At 35.2% G+C, this 18,938-nt stretch overlaps 2 protein-coding genes across 13 annotated transcripts in view; both read right to left on the bottom strand.

Moving 5' to 3' along the window:
- The window catches only part of GPHN (gephyrin), a 751,804-nt gene extending 733,015 nt beyond the window's left edge, over window positions 1-18,789 (bottom strand). For all 11 annotated transcript variants that reach the window (XM_031952740.1, XM_031952743.1, XM_031952746.1 and 8 more), the window contains exon 1: window positions 18,619-18,789. In XM_031952740.1, coding sequence (XP_031808600.1) covers window positions 18,619-18,682 — 64 coding nt within the window. In that variant the 5' untranslated portion in view covers window positions 18,683-18,789. The remainder of the gene's footprint in view (window positions 1-18,618) is intronic.
- Window positions 1-18,938, bottom strand: part of CCDC196 (coiled-coil domain containing 196) — a 66,017-nt gene that overhangs the window by 20,770 nt on the left and 26,309 nt on the right. The window contains exon 9 of one of the 2 annotated variants that reach the window (XM_031952759.1): window positions 12,036-12,146. In XM_031952759.1, the coding sequence (XP_031808619.1) occupies window positions 12,043-12,146 (104 nt within the window). In that variant the 3' untranslated portion in view covers window positions 12,036-12,042. Of the gene's footprint in view, window positions 1-11,695; window positions 12,147-18,938 lie in introns of those variants that run through there. The other variant, XM_031952758.1, reaches the window with a different exon arrangement.

Here is an 18,938-nt window from a genome sequence, read left to right as displayed (position 1 = left end):
AAGGGGGTAGGGAAAAGGAGGGGAAAATCTAGAACAAGAGGTTTTGCAAGGGTCAATGTTGGAAAAATTATCCATACATATGCTTTGTGAAAACTTAAATAAACTGGTACAAAGTAGAATGAAGAAAATAATTTATGCAATGACTTCACAAAACCAATGAAAAGAACAATAAAAAGGAAACTGAATGCTATGTAAATTTTTTTTGAGGCAATGGGGATTAAGTGACTTGTACAGGTTATATGTTTCAGAGGCCACAAATGAATTAGGTCTATCTGACTCCAAGGCTGGTATTCTATCTACTGTGCCACCCAGCTGACCAAAGCTATGTGATTATAATGACCTATGCATGGCCCGGGAGAAAAGATGAAACATTTTTTTCCTTTGTTTTCTTTTGAAAAAGTGAGTACTGCAAGTGGAAAGTATTTAATAAACAGATCTGTTTGATATGTTGGTCAGTTTCACTGAACTTTTTAAAACTTCTTTTTAACATTTTTGACAAAGATTGACTTGCCAGCTAAGAAAGAGAAAAGATACAGATTTAAAATTGGATGTGGAAGCTGGAAAAAAAAAAAGAAACCTAAATCCTTTTTTTTTTCTAAATCCTTTTTTAAATAAAATATTTTTCCCAAGGTTCCTGATTGATAAATTTATCATTAAGGATACTAGAAATTATGTACATGCCCATCAGTATATGAATAGTATATGAATGTTATGGAATATTATTGTTCTATAAGGAATGATCAACAGGGTGATTTCAGAGAGGCCTGGAGAGACTTACATGAACTGATGCTAAGTGAAGTGAGTGAAAGCTTGTACACAGCAACAAAATTATGTGATGATCAACTTTGATGGATTTGGCTCTTTTCTACAATGAGGTAATTCAGGTCAATTCTAACAGATTTGTGATGAAGAAAGTCATCTGCACCCAGAAAGAGGAGTATGGGGACTCAATGTGGATCACAACATATTTTCACCTTTTCTGTTGTTTGCTTTGTTTTTTTCTCATTTTTTTCCCTTTTGATCTGATAGGGAAATATGTTTATAAGAATTGCACATGTTTAACATATAAAGGATTGCCTGCTATTTAGGGGAAGAGAATAGAAGGAAAGGAGGAAGAAATATGTAATACGAGGTTTTGAAAGGGTGAATATTGAAAACTATCTTTGCATGTATTTTGAAAATAAAAAGCTATTATTAAAAAACATTGCTAATTTTAGACTATATGTTTAAGATTTCTAAAATTATTAGACAAAATTCCAATTTTGCCAAATTAAAGGTTTTTATCCAATAGGAATTTTCCAAAATGGTATCATTTATAGAATATCTAAACAATAATTTTGAGATCATTTTTAAAGGATCATGATGCTGTATCAATCAGTATTGCTCAATTTTTAAAATCTTTCTCACAAAAAAGTTGAACAATTAGCAAATATTAAGAGCATGTGTGTGTGTGTGTGTGTGTGTGTGTGTGTGTGTGTGTATTAGTTTTCCTAATCCTCTTTTTACTTTTTAAAAGAAATAGTGTCATTCTATAAAGGACATAAACAAGTGTTACATAAAATATTTTAAACCTCAGTTGCATATGTTCTAGATACCAATCTCTAATACTTGGAAAATTTTACTTTAGAAATCATTGACAAAAGTCTAAGTATATTCATTTCTTCTGACTCTTAATTCTTTCCATTTTTTCAGCTTCCAGAGAGAAGAAATCTAGAGTCCTATGCCTTCAAGTGCAAATCTATGACCATTATATCTAGTGAGATGTGTTGACAGATTATCTAAAAAATATCCTTTTAAGAAAAAGACATAAAAAAGGGAAGAAAAGTTACACAATATATATATTGGCACCTGGGCTAAATTTCTATTGGCTTAGCTCTTGAATAAAAAGTATTAAAATCATTATACCTTGCTCCTACTTTAACATTTAAGCTGGTAGAAAGTAATAGTTACTTGATTTTCTGTAGTATATAGCACAAAACAATATATATATGTACTTAATTTGATTTAATATTTTCTGATCACAGGGATTTTTCTAAATTTTTCTCTCATGCTTAAAATGTTTACATAAAAATACAAACTTTTTTGCTTAGCAATTACCTTTTCCCATATTTTCAAATGCTCCAAAGTTAATATAGCTGAAAAGCTTTAGATTTTTTAAAAATTCACTTCAGCAACTAGAAGTAGATTTACAGATCAGCATACTTTACAACAGCATCAACAAAGCCTTGTAAATACAATATTTTCTCAGATAATAGTTACAACAATAATAGAATACAAAATATTGATACATTTAAGTATTTTTGCAAAGAATACACTTTTATATTTTCAATAACCACATGATAATCATTATGACAAACATCAACAACTTGAAGACAATCATAATTACAGCTAACTACTTGAAGATTTACAAAGCACTAGGTGGGTATTACTGACATTTTATTGATGAGGAAATAAGTTCAGGGAAGTATATAAGATCTGGGTCATTAAGATGAAATGATAATTGCTTCTTAGACTGGACAAGTGATTAATAAATAGGTCTTTGTTTCTATTTCATTTGAAAAGTGTGTAAGCTCCCGGAGTTGACAGTGTGTCATCTTTAAGTAACAACAAGGAGGCTAAAGTCACTAAATATATGTAGTATGCAGAAGAAAGAATAAGATGTAAGAAAACTGGAAATTAAATTGGGAATCTTCAAAAATAAATCCTACAAAATTATTATCCATAGTTCTAATTTCCATAATCAAAGTAGTCAACAAGCATTATTATGCTTCTTATATATGTCAAGTACTATACTAACTTCTGGGGATATAAAGACAAAAATAAAACAGTTCTACTTTACACATATCATTGAGTCAATAAGCACCTTCTTTATACTGTGCAAAATAATAGGAATACAAAGAAAAACAAAAGATAATAACTACTACTTTCAAGAATCTAAGTCTAATGTGAAGATAACATGCAAATAACTAGGTACAAACAAGCTAGACATGACAAATTGGAAATAATTAACAGAAGAAAGGAAATAGAATCAAGGGAAATCTACTTTCTTATAAAAGATGGCATCTTAGCTAGAATTTGAAGGAAGGCACAAAAGCCAAGAAGAGTTGAGAAGGAAGAGCATTGTACATCTGATGGAAAGTTGGTGGAAATGCCTGAAACTTGGAGATGGAGTGTTATGTCTGAGGAACAACATGAAGGCTAATGTCATGAGATTGCAAAATATTTAGAAGGGAATAAAGTGTAAGAAAACTAGAAAGGCCCGAGGAAGAGGTTCAGATTATGAGAGGTTTTAAACTCCAAATAGAGGATTTCATAATTGATCCTAGCGATGACAGGGGAAAATAAACAAAATGGGGTGAGAAGAGGGTGAGGTGACATGGTCAAATCTGAACTCCAATAAGATCACTTTGACAGCTGAATGGAGGATTGACTGGAGTGAAAAAAGTTATGTGGCAGGCAGATACACCCCAGGTATGAGGTAATGAGATCCTATATACCAATGTAGCAAGCAGTCTTTGAGAAAAAAAAGGGCTACATAAAAAGAGATTTTAAAAAGGTAAAATCTATAGACCTTGGCAACAGATTACATATATGGGGGAGAAGAGAAAGTGAGGTTTCCAGGATTATACCTATGTTTTAAGATGAGTAATGAAATGACTCTTTAATAATAATAGTGAAAGGGCAGCTAGGTGACGCAGTGAACAGAGCACGAGCCCTGAAGTCAGGAGGACTGGGGTTCATTCAAGACACTTAAGACTTCCTAGCTGTGTGACTCTGGGCAAGTCACTTAACCCCAATTGCCTCTGCAAAAAGCAAAATAATAATAATAGTGAAATTAGGAAGAAGGAGGATTTGTGGGAAAATTCAGTTTTGATCATGCTGAGTTTAAAATATCTACAAAGCATTCAATTTGAAAAGTGAGATGTCCAATAAGCAGCAGGAAATTTTTAAAACTGGAAGTCAACAGAAAGATTTGAGAATATCAGCAAAGAGATGATAACTGAATTCTTAAGAGCCTGATGATAGGAGAAGAACCAGGGGGAAAAAATGTCATAAAAACCTAAGACACTATCAAGGAGAAAAGGGAACAATGTCAAAAGAAGCAAAGGGGTCACAAGCACAAATATCTGTATATAGAATACAAATAGACATATATGTATATTATGGGATATATACACACACAAAGAAGACCTGTGATTTCATTGGTATCAAGGAACTCCGAGTGAAGAAACTTCCTTCTACTAATGCAAATCAGCAATCATCTCTGCCAACTTGGTCTTACAGAGTTGGGTGGTACAGCCACACTTCTAACTTACTCAATGTCATATATATTCTGGGGGGGAAGGGGGAATACATACACATACACAGAGATATGTATTATTTATATATACATATATATATATATATGTATGTATATATATATATATATATATATGATCCTATGGGTTCACACAAGTGTATAAACATAAATGCACACACACACACGTATGTATATATAAAATAAACATAAGAATTCCAAGGAATAGGCACTAGCAGCTGGGAAGGGAAAGAAGGACAAGAAAGGCCTCATGAAGAAATTAATATTTGAGCTGAACTTTGAAGGAAGCAAGGAATTTTAAAATATGGTTAAGAGGAGAATAAAGGTCAGCTTGTGCAAAGTCACAGAAATAGAAAAAGGAATGATTTGTAAAAACATTAAAAAAAAAAAAAAACAATTAGGCTAGGCCACTGCAAGTATAAAGAAAAGTACTATAACAAGCTAGAAAAGTAGTTTGGAGCCAATTCATTCATAAAGCAAAAGTTCTTAACTTGTGTCCACAGCAGTTCTGGAAGTTCTATGAACTTGGATGGGAAAAAATTAAATGTTAATTTAAATATAATTGGTTTCCTTATAATTTTATCTATATTTTATGCATTTTAAAACTTTCTAAGAAAGTATCTGTTGTCTTCAACAGACTGTCAAAGGGATCCATGACACAAAAAATGCTAAAAAAAATCTCTTTTGAAAAAGGGTTTTTAACCAAACAGAAGTTTAAATTTGATCCCAAAGGTTATGTAGAATGAGTGGAGTTTGCTGAGCAAGGAAATGACATTGCCAGACCTGTATTTAGGAATATCACTAGCAACAGCATAAAGGATTGATTGAAGTAAGAAAAAGACTTGAGGCATGAAGACCACTAATCCAGAAGAGAAGTGACAAGGGCTTGAACTAGCATTGTAGACACAAGGAGCTAGATGTCAGAAATATCCTGGAAGTAGCAACAACAATATTTGGCAAGGAAAGAATATATGAGGTGTGGGAGACTCAAAGTGAGGAGTCAAAGTTACTTTGAGTTTAAGGATGTGAGTGCCTAAAAAGATGATATTGACATCTTTTATATATATGCAATCACTTTATATTTTTCTGGAACAGTATGAATTTGAGGACTTGGCATTGATTTATTTATCATACTCAGTTTTCCAATAATATCCACCAACTATGTAAACGTGGGGGATTTTTGTTATAAAATGAACTTGCTTTATTAGTACTAGAAAAATTTTCTTCTTTTAGTTCTTTTAAATACTTTGGCATCAAGGCAATTTAAGTTCTACAGGGCTGGCAGACTTCTGACAGAAGACAAGATGAACTGTTTGATAGAAAGCCTTAAAGGGAAGAGGAAAAGAAGCATTTATATAACACCTACAATGTGCCGGGCCCTGTACTAAGGCACATCTTACAAATATTACCTCAGTTGATCTTCACAATAATCCTGCAAAGTAGGTGCTATTATCCCAATTTTACAGCTGAGGAACCTGAGTTAAATACTTACCATGGGTCATATATCTAGTAAACATCTCAGGTTTTTTGATTCTACACCCATTGTTCTCTTCACTGCTTCACCAGCTGTCTCCAAAACAGTGCATCTAAATACCTCTGAAGTCTTAAGGAGAAGAAATCCAAGACTTACATATCTGGAATACACAAAAAGACATGAGTTGTTCTACATTCCTAATGAACAACAGCAATGGCAAGAAGGGGGATGGCAAGAAGGGCGATATCCTCTGAAGATGAAGACATGACCAGAATCATCCAATTAGACAAGCAGCTATGTGAGTGACATAGGGAATGTAAAAAGCATTGAAACAAGTCCCTGAACTTGTGACAACTTAATAAACCACATGAAATCTTTCAAGCACTATGAAAAGAGACTATGAGATAGGCAATATTGCAAAGACTCAACTCCAAACACTACTAAGATGTCCAAATAAGCATCTTCCAAGAAAACACAGAAGGTATGGCGGGGAGGGCGGAGGGGAATGGACCCATGATTAAAATCCCATAACAGGAAAAGGAATGACAAGAGAATGAAAGCCAAAAAGATAGAAATTACAAGTAATATTATCAGGAGCCTAACAGGAAGGCATAACTACCTTCTATTATAACTTCAGAGTAGGTTATACACTGATTGAACATACTAATAAAGGGAATGTAATTTTGGGGCTGCAGAAGCTGAAATCCATAGAAAAAGCAGCCAGACCCAAAGTAAAGAGGAGGATCACAGGTAAAGATTGTCCCACATACCAAAAACAAGTAATATAACTTCTTCACCAGTTGCTTACGGCTCCATCTAAACCGGATTCAAAAAATTTATGGAAGTAATGATAAAAACTGGAAAAAGGCCAAACACAACTGTATTATCTAGGGGATCCCAAAAACTAAAATATTTCAAGTATCTAATAAAAGACATATAGGTGTAAACCTATAAAAGGATTAATATTCTGTGAACTGGATGACAAAGATAATGATCAAGTCTATTCCACAGGAAAATCATCCTATGATTTGAAATACATTAAAATAACTTTATAATTCTCTAAAAATGTTTTTGGCATCAAAAGAACGAGGGACACTGACTTTGATATGCCCCAAACACCACACAACAGTGAAATTTCAGTCAATCAGAGAAAAAAAATACATTTACTAAGTACTTTCTATATATCAGGCACTGTGCTGAGTATTTGGAATACACCTCCCCCCCCCCCCCAAAAAAAAAAAAAAACTATCACAGTAGAAACAAGTATTTATTAAGAACTCTGCTAGGCAGTGTGCCAAACCCAGAAAATACAAATACAGGCAATAAGAAAGATAGCTTTTGTCCTTAAGGAGCTTACATAGAAAAAGGGACCTGAAAAACATAAGAAAGGGGAGGTAGAATGAAATTAGAGGCCTGGGAGTATGATTTTATAATCCAGAGCAAATTAGGAAGAGAGCCCAGAAGGGAATAACGACAGGTCAGCCCAGACTCCTTTACCAAATGGAGGCCCCAGGAGAAATTCAACCATAAAAGAAGGGGATAGGTCCAGCCAAAGGATATCCAGAGCGAGCAGGCTGCAGGCATCATAGGATGTCTAGGGTAAGAGGTCCCAGAAGCTAAGGGAAATTCCAGGATGAAAAGCCACATACGGATGATTTTGAAATGCAAAAATCACTAGCAACTCTGAGGTCAGGAAAGACATCCTACAAAATCCAAGAAATGAACAGAGCACTAAGAAATATAAAGGAAACTTAAGAGGTATATGTGAGAAGAAAGCATTCCAAGCATTAGGGAAAGAGTGCAAAACCATGGAGCTGAAATAGTAGTATTGTAAGGATTAGCAAGTAAACCAGGAATGCTAGATTATTCATGGAGAAGAATAAAGAAACTTAAGAAAGGTAAGAAGGGACAAAGTTATGAAAAACTAAATGTCAAACAGAAGACGGATTTGATCATAAAAAGAGAGCCACTAGAGTTTATTTATTTAATGAGAGGGGGCAGTGAGAAATGTGGCATGCTTAAACCTGTGATTCAGATAAAACATTTGGTAGCTGAACAGAAAAATAGATTGGAAAGGGAAGGAACTTAGACAATTATTGCAATAAGTCTAGGCAAGAGGTGATGAAAGCCTAAATTAGGACGATGGAGAAGGGGACCTATAAAAGAGTGTGTGTTAGAAATAACAAGACTTGGCACGGTTGGGATATGTAGAATGAGTGAGAGTGAAGAAATGAAGATGAGAGGCTGTGAACCTACATGATTGGGAATTTAGGAAAGAGAATAAACTTATACAAAGAGATAGGAATCATCTGCATGGAAGTCATTGAACCTAGTCAAAATTTAATAAGACTAATTTCAGTTCAAGGTATCAACTATAAACAACGTTATTTACTTTTAACTATCTACATACACAATCTGCACAAATTTCCAAAAAGAAAATGTTACTGTTAAAATAATGAACTATTTTAAAAATAAATGAAATTAAAATTAACTATTTAAAGGAGTTGGTAATATTTAATCTTTTTTTTTTTATTTAATAGCCTTTTATTTACAGGTTATATGCATGGGTAACTTTACAGCATTAACAATTGCCAAACCTCAACTGTTAATGCTGTAAAGTTACCCATGCATATATCCTGTAAATAAAAGGCTATTAAATTAAAAAAAAAACAAAAACAAAAACAAAAAACAAACAAACAAAAAAACAATTGCCAAACCTCTTGTTCTAATTTTTCACCTCTTACCCCCCACCCCCTCCCCCAGATGGTAGGATGACCAGTAGATGTTAAATAGGGTAATATTTAATCTTGAGTATCAGAGACTGACCGCATCATTCAATTGGAAATGTTCTCTCCAAAATTACAATTGATCTCTTTTGTCAAATCTAATAGTCTATTCTCAGTCCTTATCCTTCTTGTCCTCTATTTGGCCTTTGACACTGCTGATCTTCTCCTTGAGACTTTCCTCTCCACATTTTTATGACTCTATTCTCTTTTGTCAGGAGTCCTCCTCCTGACAATTCCTTCTCCTTTGCTGGATCTTTATCCAGGTTTTACTTGCTAATCATAGTGTCCCATTGGGCTCTGTCCCTTCTCTCTCTACATTATTTCATTTGATAATTTCATTAGCTTTCAAGGACTCAATTATCTCTATGCTATGATTTTCTAAACTACTTTTCTAGCTCTAAACTCTTTTCCTGACCTCTAGTCTCATGTCTTTTGCTTACTGGACATTTCAAACTGAATGCCCCATAGAAATCTTAAACTCAATATGGTAAAAAATGAATTCATTATCTTTCCCATAAATCTCCTCCTCTTCCTAATTTTCCTGTTACTGTCAAAGATACCACACCATCCTGACAGTTATAGAGGCTTAAAATCTAAGGGTCATCTTTAACTTCTCACTCTCATCCCCACCCCCACCCCCATATCCAATCTCTTGCCAGGGCCTGTGAGTTTTATCTTTGTAATATCTCCCCATTAAGCTCTATCCTCTTCTTTCCTCAAGACTCTCACCTCTCTAATCCATTCTTCACACTTAGCTGTCAAACTGATCTTCCTAAAGTATAGTTCTGACCATGCCTTCTTCTCCTCTAATCAATTAACTACAGTAGCTCCTTGCAACTTCCAAGATCAATTATAAAATCCTGTTTTTAAAGTCTATCATAATCTGGTCCCTTCTAGTCTTACACTTTACTACTTTCCACATACTATGAAATCTAGTGACACTAGCTTTCTTGCTGTTACTTAGACATGATATTCCACCTCCCAACTCTAGGAAATTTTACTGGCTGTCCCAGTGCCTGGAATTCCCTCTTTCCCCACTTCTTCCTACTTGCTACTTTTCATTTTCAAATAAAATCCCATATCTTCTTCATGAAGTCTTTCCTATTCATCTTTAATTTTGGTGCACACTCACTGAAATTATCTCCAGTGTTCTGTATACATCACGTTATATATAGTTATCTGCATATTTTGTCTTCCACCATGGAGGACTGTTTTTCCCCCTTTCTTTGTATACTGAGTACTCAGCACAACACTATGTGCTTGATAAATGTTTATCGATTTGACTTGACTCTTGAACACTTGGTCTTGATCTCCTCAGCAATAAGATAATACATCTATTACGGTCTCCCTCCTCTTCTTTCCTACTCTAAAATCCCCTCTAAAACACACATCCCCATTCTCTCCTCTTTTGCTTTTATTTGTTAGGAAGAAGTGGTCATTCAGAAGCCTTATCAAAGGGAAACTTTGCTCTCTATTCAATGCCCTCTCATCTCCTCTGGAACTCATTCCTTTCTCATCCTCAGCTTCTATCTGCCTGCTTCTCCATAGTCTTAAAAAAACATATTCAGATCTATCCCATATCCTACCCTTTAAAAAACTTCATTTGGATGTCATCCCCTTAAGCTACATTTCACTGCCAAACTCCTGAAAATAATTGAGGACTCTTCTTCTTTTCTAATTTCTACTGAAACTATTCTTTCCAGTTATCAGCTTTTTAAATTACAAAATCCAACGACCTTTTTTCAGGCCTTTTTTTCCTTTAGTCTCTAGTAGACTTCAGCAGTATTGATCATATATTCCTAGATGCCTCTCTTTCTTTTCGCTTATGTTTTTTTTTCGCTCTACTCTTTCCTGATTTTTACACTTATGTGGTCTTTTTTTTTTTTTTTTTTGGCAGGATAATCATCTATTTCCTGGTGCGTTAGCTTAGATTCCCATCAGGATTCTGTCTTGGATCAGAACTTCATAAGTGAGTGTGTGTTCCATGGATTCAATTATCCAATAAGATGAGATGATTTTTAAAAACTAAATCACCTGATTTAATCTCTATTCTGACATCTTCTGGATGCCCCATAAGCATATCTCAAATTCAATATGTTCAAGAAAGAACTAATTATCTCCTTTCCTAAACCATACTTTTATCTAAAGAGATAGATAGATAGATTAAAAAAAGGTGACTATAACATTTCATACTATAACCATATTGGACTTATGCCAGGAAGGCAGGTTTGATTTAATATTAGGAAAACAATAAATATAACACATCATATGAACAAAAATAATAAAAGTAAAATGATAACAAAGGTGAAAAGCTTTTGATTAAATCTAAACAATAATCATTTTTTTTATTACAGCTTTTTATTTTGGGCATTCACTCGGTTTCCAGTTTCTTGCCACTACAAAAAAGGCTGCCACAAACATTTTTGCACATTTGGGTCCCTTTCCCTTCTTTATGATCTCTTGGGATATAAGCCCAGTAGAAACACTGCTGGATCAAAGGGTATGACCAGTTTGCTTTTTGGGCAAAAAATAATCATTTCTTTAAAAAAAAAAATCTAAAGCATAGGTAAATAGACTTCACCTTAATGTGATACAGTACCCATTTAAATCACAGAGTCAGAATTATATGGAATAGAACAATGTTAGAGACCTTTCCACTAAGATAAAGGGTAAAGCAAAGATTTCCAGTATCATCATTGGCATTTTGCTATACCTCTAAGAAAAAAAAATTAAAAGAAATAAGCATGGGCAAAGAAGAAACAAAATTACTTGTTTTTGCTGACAACTAAGTTGTCAATTTAGAAATCTTCTGCTAGAGAATCAACTAAAAAAAAAAACACCTAATTGAAACAATAACTTCAATAAAGTAGAGAGATAACAGCATTTATATAGCACTTTTAAGTTTACAAAGCACTTCCCATGCGTTAACTTTTTTGACTCTCATCAGTAGCCTTGTACAATAGGTAAATTATCCCCATTTTACAGATGAGGAAACTGAGACAAAGAAAGGTTAAATAACTTGCCCAAGATCACACACTTAAGTGATTGCTGATAGCAAGACCTGAGCTCTAGCTACTATGCAATAAAAGCCATAAAAATCATCAGAATTTATATATATATATTACCAATAAAATCCAACAGCAAAAGACAGAAAAAAATTTCCATTCAAAATAACAACAGAATGTATATATATCAAATTCCACACTGGAACTATATAAATAGAACTACAAAATACTCTTTATAGAAATAAGACAGATCTAAATAATTGAAGAAATATTAATAGCTCTTGTTTGAGCCAATTCAATATCAAACCATATCAGCATAGGCAGTTTGTATCACATTAAGGAAATCACTTTATCTGGATTAAAAGCAAATATTCAAAAACTTAGAAAAGATTTACACTTTTACACTTCAACTAACATGCTTTCATATAAATATTATCACAGGTAATTCTTACCTCTCTTTTAAAGACACTGACTTAATACAGAATGAGTTTTAATTGTGTGTTCTTCACATAATTTGAAAAATGACTGAACCAAGTGATCCACTTGAAAGTTGATGACAATGACTGAAAATCAAATAGCAAATATTTATTTAAGCCAGACACTGTGTTAAGTACTAAGTTCACAAAGACTATGACACTCTATGCTAGTATTGCCAGTGATTTTCAGGAAAATTTTTTTTTTATTAAAACTTCAACTTTTTATTTTCATTTAATCCTCTATGTACTTTCAAGATATTTATCTTGCTTAAACAATAGTCACTTTAGACTACAATCAATTAATACTAATATATAAATATATACATATATATATATATATATATAGTTATAGAGCAATGTGACATAATAGAAAGTACACTAAATATGGATTTATATAAGTGTTTGAATCCTAACTTTGTGACCTTGGGAACATATGTTTTTTCCTGACCTCAGTTTCCTCACTTGAAAAAGAAGGGGATTGCATAAGCTGTATTTTTGTACTTTATGTATCAACAATCTTTATGTTGCTTTTAAGAATTACCTTGACTGAGCATACTTTCTGGTTTCTGTCAATGGCAGTAAGTGATCTGCTTATCTATTTAATCCTCTATTACTACCATTCTCAAAATGAAAATTCTAAATTTCAACAAATATTAACAATCTACTATGCAGAGAATACAATACAAAGTTCTAGAGATTTCAGCAATGTCTTCACCTCAAAGAATTCATCATCTCAAAAGTTTATGATTAAGAATATAAAAAGTTTATGAATGATTACGACACATCAGTAAATGGAATTTTCAGAAACTATATGTGGCATTTGTTGATAACTAAGATTTAATAAAGACTATTCTACTCTAATTAACACTTTCATTTAAAAAAAAAACCTCAGCAGCTTACTTTAGAATCTGAGCTTTCATTAAAAATTTTTTATTTATATGCTACTAAAATACACATAAATGTTTTTATAGTCACAGTGTTCTGATTTCCAATAAGTTTTAAAATCTATAATAGTTATTGTTTATGTTTGTACTTATTTCTCTTGATGGTATTATTATATTAAACATCCCTCTCCTCCCTAAAAAGTCTCATTTTTCAATAGCTGCTTTCTTATATTTAGTCCTAGGATATAATTGGTTCTAATGTGCCTGATAAATTATAATATTAGCGATAACTGAGTTAATTTCTACTATTTCATATTTCAATAATGAAATGTCAATTTCATACAGCACCTGGAACACAACAAGCATTTAATAAGTGATTTTGAATAACTAACTCAATCTACTTTTTAAAGGAGAAATGGCTTCCTGCCCTGATTTTTTTTTTAAAGACTCCTCCAAAAATTGAGAATGGTGAGAAAATTTATTTTAAAAAAATATAATTTACTGTGAATATCAATGAAATGTTGAGATTACCTGCAAATATAATAACCACTGAGACAGTCTACAAAATTATCACCCTAATCATGGACCCACACTTATCACCGTATACCAAGATAAGATCAAAATGGGTCCATGATTTAGGCATAAAGAACAAGATTATAAATAAATTAGAGGAACACAGGATAGTTTATCTCTCAGACTTGTGGAGGAGGAAGAAATTTGTGACCAAAGATGAACTAGAGATCATTATTGATCACAAAATAGAAAATTTTGATTATATCAAATTAAAAAGCCTTTGTACAAACAAAACTAATGCAAACAAGATTAGAAGGGAAGCAACAAACTGGGAAAATAGTTTCACAGTTAAAGGTTCTGATAAAGACCTCATTTCCAAAATATATAGAGAATTAACTCTAATTTATAAGAAATCAAGACATTCTCCAACTGATAAATGGTCAAAGGATATGAACAGGCAATTTTCAGATGATGAAACTGAAACTATTTCCTTTCCACTCATATGAAAGTGTTCTAAATCACTATTGATCAGAGAAATGCAAATTAAGACAACTCTGAGATACCACTGCACACCTGTCAGATTGGCTAAGATGACAGGAAAAAATGATGAATGTTGGAGGGGATGCGGGAAAACTGGGACACTGATGCATTGTTGGTGGAGTTGTGAACAAATCCAACCATTCTGGAGAGCAATCTGGAATTATGCCCAAAAAGTTATCAAACTGTGCATACCCTTTGACCCAGCAATGCTACTACTGGGCTTATATCCCAAAGAGATACTAAAGAAGGGAAAGGGACCTGTATGTGCCAAAATGTTTGTGGCAGCCCTGTTTGTAGTAGCCAGAAACTAGAAAATGAATGCATGCCTATCAATTGGAGAATGGTTGGGTAAATTGTGGTATATGAATGTTATGGAATATTATTGTTCTATAAGAAATGACCATCAAGATGAATATAGAGAAGTTTGGAGAGATCTACATGAACTGATGCTAAGTGAAATGAGCAGAATCAGGAGATCATTAAATACTTCAATAACGATACTATATGAGGATGTATTCTGATGGAAGTGGATTTCTTCAACAAAGAGAAGATCTAATTCAGTTCCAATTGATCAATGATGGACAGAAGCAGCTACACCCAAAGAAAGAACACTGGGAAATGAATGCAAACTATTTGCATTTTTGTTTTTCTTCCCAGATTATTTTTACCTTCTGAATCCAATTCTTCCTGTGCAACAAGAGAACTGTTCAGTGCTGCACACATATATTGTATCTAGGATATACTGTGACATATTTAACATGTATAGGACTGCTTGCCATCTAGGGGAGGGGATGGAGGGAGAGAGGGGAAAAGTCAGAACAGAAGTGAGTGCAAGAGAGAATGTTGTAAAAAATTACCCAGGCATGGGTTCTGTCAATAAAAAGTTATAATTATAAAAAAAAATTATCATCTTAATTATAATTATCTGTCATCCAAATTTAGGTTTAAAACAGAAAATACTACCTTCAGATCAACCATTAGTTATGGGACTATCTTAAATATATATTATAATCATAATAAGGAACAAGGAAATGTTTAGAAATTACATTTATTAACACTATTAACTTCCTTTCTGGGAAATCAACATAAAAGTTATTATAAAATATTTCAAATCTATATGACTTTTTTTCAAAAGGTGACACTCTTTCAACATAAATTTTCCTAATCAACTGATTTTTATATATGCTATCTTATGTTCCTGTTTAAAATGTGCCCATAATCTTAAGCAGAAAAATTAAAGAAACATTTATACTTCTGACTTCCAAATTCCTAAATGATTCAAAAGATCAAGTCAAAATGAGCACTTATGTCAAATATTGGACTTTCCTACTATCATGATTTTAGGAAATCACCTCACACAGCTATTGTAAGGAACTTTCAATATATCATAATAAATTGCTGAATTCAAAGCTGGAGAGATTACAACCAATGTATCAGGTGAAAAATCTCAAAATACAAATATTATCTTTCAAACATTTTTAAGACATCATGTAGAACAAGAGTTGATTTTTTTTTTAATTTCATGGACTCCTTTGGCATTCTAGGGAAACCTATGGAATCTCTCTTTAAAAAATTGGTTTTCAGCATATAAAAAATACATAGAATTGAAAAGAAAGTCAATTATATTGAAATAGTTACCAAGATAATAAATCAAATTCATGGACCCCAAGTTAAAGAATGCCTGATATGAAAGAATCAAGTTAGTGTCTTGAAAAATAACTCAATACAATTTTTAATCCTATGATTGAATACAATTGCCATAAAATTCTTATACATACAAAAATGTACAATATTTGATTCTTTCATATTTTTTCTAAAAATACATACCATCCTAAGCAGAGTAACTTGGTTTATTTCAACACACACCGGATACAAAAAATTGTTCCTCCTTCCCATACCTCACCATCTCACAAAGAAATATCAGCAACTTTTGTTTCTACATATAGCTTTTTTTAGGAAGGAGGACAAATCTTATTAGTTTTTGTTAACAACTCTCCCAAAGCTGACCCTTTCTCTTCACCCCTATTGCTACCATCTTATTTATATATTATATATATATATATATATATATATATATATATATGATGATTCTTTCACATATTTTTCCCAAAAATACATACCATACTAAGCAGAGTAATGACTTATTTCAAAACACACCCGATACAGAAAAATGTTCCTCCTCCCCATGTCTCACCTTCCCATAAAGAAATAACAACTTTTGTCTCCATGCATAGCTTTTTATAAGGGGAAAGTAAGGCAAGTCTTTTTTAGCTTTTGTTACCAATTCTTCCAAAGCTTTCCTTTTCTCTTCACCCCTATTGCTACTGTCTTATTTCAGACTCTGAACATCTTTTACCTAGACTACTGCATTTTCATCTTTTGGGGAACTCTTCATCTATTGCATATTTCATTTCCACTGTAAAAGCTATATCTCTGATTAACATTCTATGTCAAATACCTTTTCCTCTAAAGATTTATGAATCCTTATCCTCTGCTTCAGAAGATTTTAGAGATACTCCTAGAATTCCTCAATTCCCCCTATAATTTTCTACCTCTCTACTTAAGTCAAAAATACTCAATACTTTTTTCAAACATAAATCCACTTTATTCAAACTTATACTACCCTCCTCATAATGCAAGTAAAAGAAATTAGAAAAGTTATTATATACTTAATATATTTGTTCAGTGTTTGCAGCTATCAGTATTTTTCCAGTTGCAAGTTCCTAAAAGGGCTTTAGACTATATCTTTGCAGATATTTAGTATAATGCTTCTATGAGTTTACTGAATATTCCACCCTTTATTGTTAACTTTATTGAGGCTGGTTCTTGTGCAAGCTAAGATTCAGACTGTTAGCTTGTAGAATTAACAGAAGAACTAATTTACATTCAATCTGATAATTTTGTTGTCAGATTCTTTGTTTAATTTAGCTAATTCCAGAAAACCTGGAGGAATCCCAGTACCATTTAACAATTTCAGCACCAAGAGGAAAAAACAGCGAACCTTCTGACTTGGGGGTTTCCTTCTTTAAAAAATCATTTGGACTTAGCTCCCCTGCCAGGGAGCTTTCAATAAGAAAAATTCAACAGCCCGAAGTGTCAGCATTGGGAGGGATATTCGGCTCCACATAATGAAAATAATCAATAAGCGCAAGCCTGAATTAAAAAAAAAAAAATTTAAAAGCCGGTACTTTGGGATCTTTTTCCACCCAGCAAGCCTAAGGAAAATTTTTTAACCATAAGACATGGCCATGATTTTAGTCCTTCCTAGAGCACTATCTCAGCTTTGTCATACATATGTGGACATACGGAGAGGGAGAAGAGGAGCTTAGATTCCTATCAACATTGTAATTTATTTTCCATAGCTCAAAACCAGAGGTTCATCGCTGAGTCTGCTTGTATTTGCTTCAAGCCAAATACCAGAGAGAGGTCCTTTAACCCATTTCACCATGTCTCTATTACACAGAAACGCAACAACTGTAGAAACCAAAGCACAACCAAAACCCTTCAGAAATTATTCGCTTGCTATTTATTTATCCTGGGAGTCAGGTCCTGCAGCAACTGCCTGCATATCGCCGAACAGAGGGTTATTACCCAAATATAACGCAACCAAATCAAACATGCAGAGCACACACATCGATGGAGAGGGAGGTAAACGCGGGCCGGAGGAAAAGTGCGCCTTTTACCAGCCTCCGGACCTTCCACCAGCTGGGGGATGGGAGATGTGTGCTAAAGAGTACTGGGGGATTCCCGAGTCAGATCGGGGCTGGAGTAGTAAGCGAGCAGGATACGACCACCTTGTCTGTGTAGAGTACCAAAGCTGTTGTAGGAAAATAGAGAGGGGGGAGGGGAAAATAAAAATTTACCTCCTTTCTCAAGGAGGCAAAATGCAGATTCCATCACCTGTCCTCATGCAAGGTGCTTCCTCTCCTCCCTAGGGAGCGAGTGGCCGAGAGGTGACAGGTGGGGTGGTAACGGAGTTTGGCCAGGCGAACACTCCCGGTAGTGTCCAGCCAAAGCCTCATTCAACCATAGCCAGAGCAGCTCCAGAGCTGCCGGGTGTAGAGAGAGGAGAGGGAGAAAATCAGGGAAGGGGCGGACGCTGAATCTCCCCCCCCCCCCCCCCCCCGCACACACACACACACACACACACACACACACACACACACACACATACACACACACATACACGGAGGATGCGCTCCGGCCGACGCGGAGCGCACGCATTGCTCTTCCCAATGCGGGGTCCCAGCACGCCGAGCTCCTTCTCCAGCCGCGCGATCACTGCCCCGCAGCGCCGGCCCCGGAGCTCTCTCCCAGGAGGCCGGGGACTCCGGCTTCGGCTCCAGCGGCAATAGCGGCAGCGCCGGGCCCTGACACGCTGCGGGGGCGGCAGCAGCTCTCAAGGGAGGAGGAAGTGGGGGAGACCCCCGGGGATACCCCAACTCCCAGCAGCGCCGCCGACTGTCAGTCAGTCCCCCCCCCCTCCTCCAACTCTGCGATTCCCCCCCCCCCCCCCCCAGCTCTCCCGGGGGCCGCAGAGAGGAGCGGCCACCGGCGAGAAGCCCGAGGCAGAGCCAGGGAAGCAGCCGAGGGGGTCCCAGCATCCCCCACCTGTCGGTTACCTGTGAGGACCCCGACGCGGATTTGGTGGTCGTGGTTGGTGAGGATCATTCCCTCGGTCGCCATATTTCCCAGCGCAGTCACCTCACAGGCAGGAGCTGAGAGAAACCCGGGGCCCGGAGCGCGCGGGGCCGGGAGCGCGCTAGTGAGCAGGAGCGAGGGAACGCGCGAGCGCGGAGGGAAGGAGGAGGAGGGAGGAGGAGGAGGGAGGAGGAGGGATAGGGAGGAAGAGGAGGAGGAAAGGGAGGAGGAAAGAAAGGGGGGTGGGGACTAAAGGCGAGCCGGCACAGGCGGCCGTGAGGGAAAGGACGAAGAGGAGGAG

Source organism: Sarcophilus harrisii, chromosome 2 (assembly GCF_902635505.1).
Source record: "Sarcophilus harrisii chromosome 2, mSarHar1.11, whole genome shotgun sequence".
Lineage (NCBI taxonomy): Eukaryota > Metazoa > Chordata > Mammalia > Dasyuromorphia > Dasyuridae > Sarcophilus > Sarcophilus harrisii.
The sequence above is the reverse complement of the archived record's forward strand: the minus strand, read 5'-3'. Positions and strand labels throughout refer to the sequence as shown.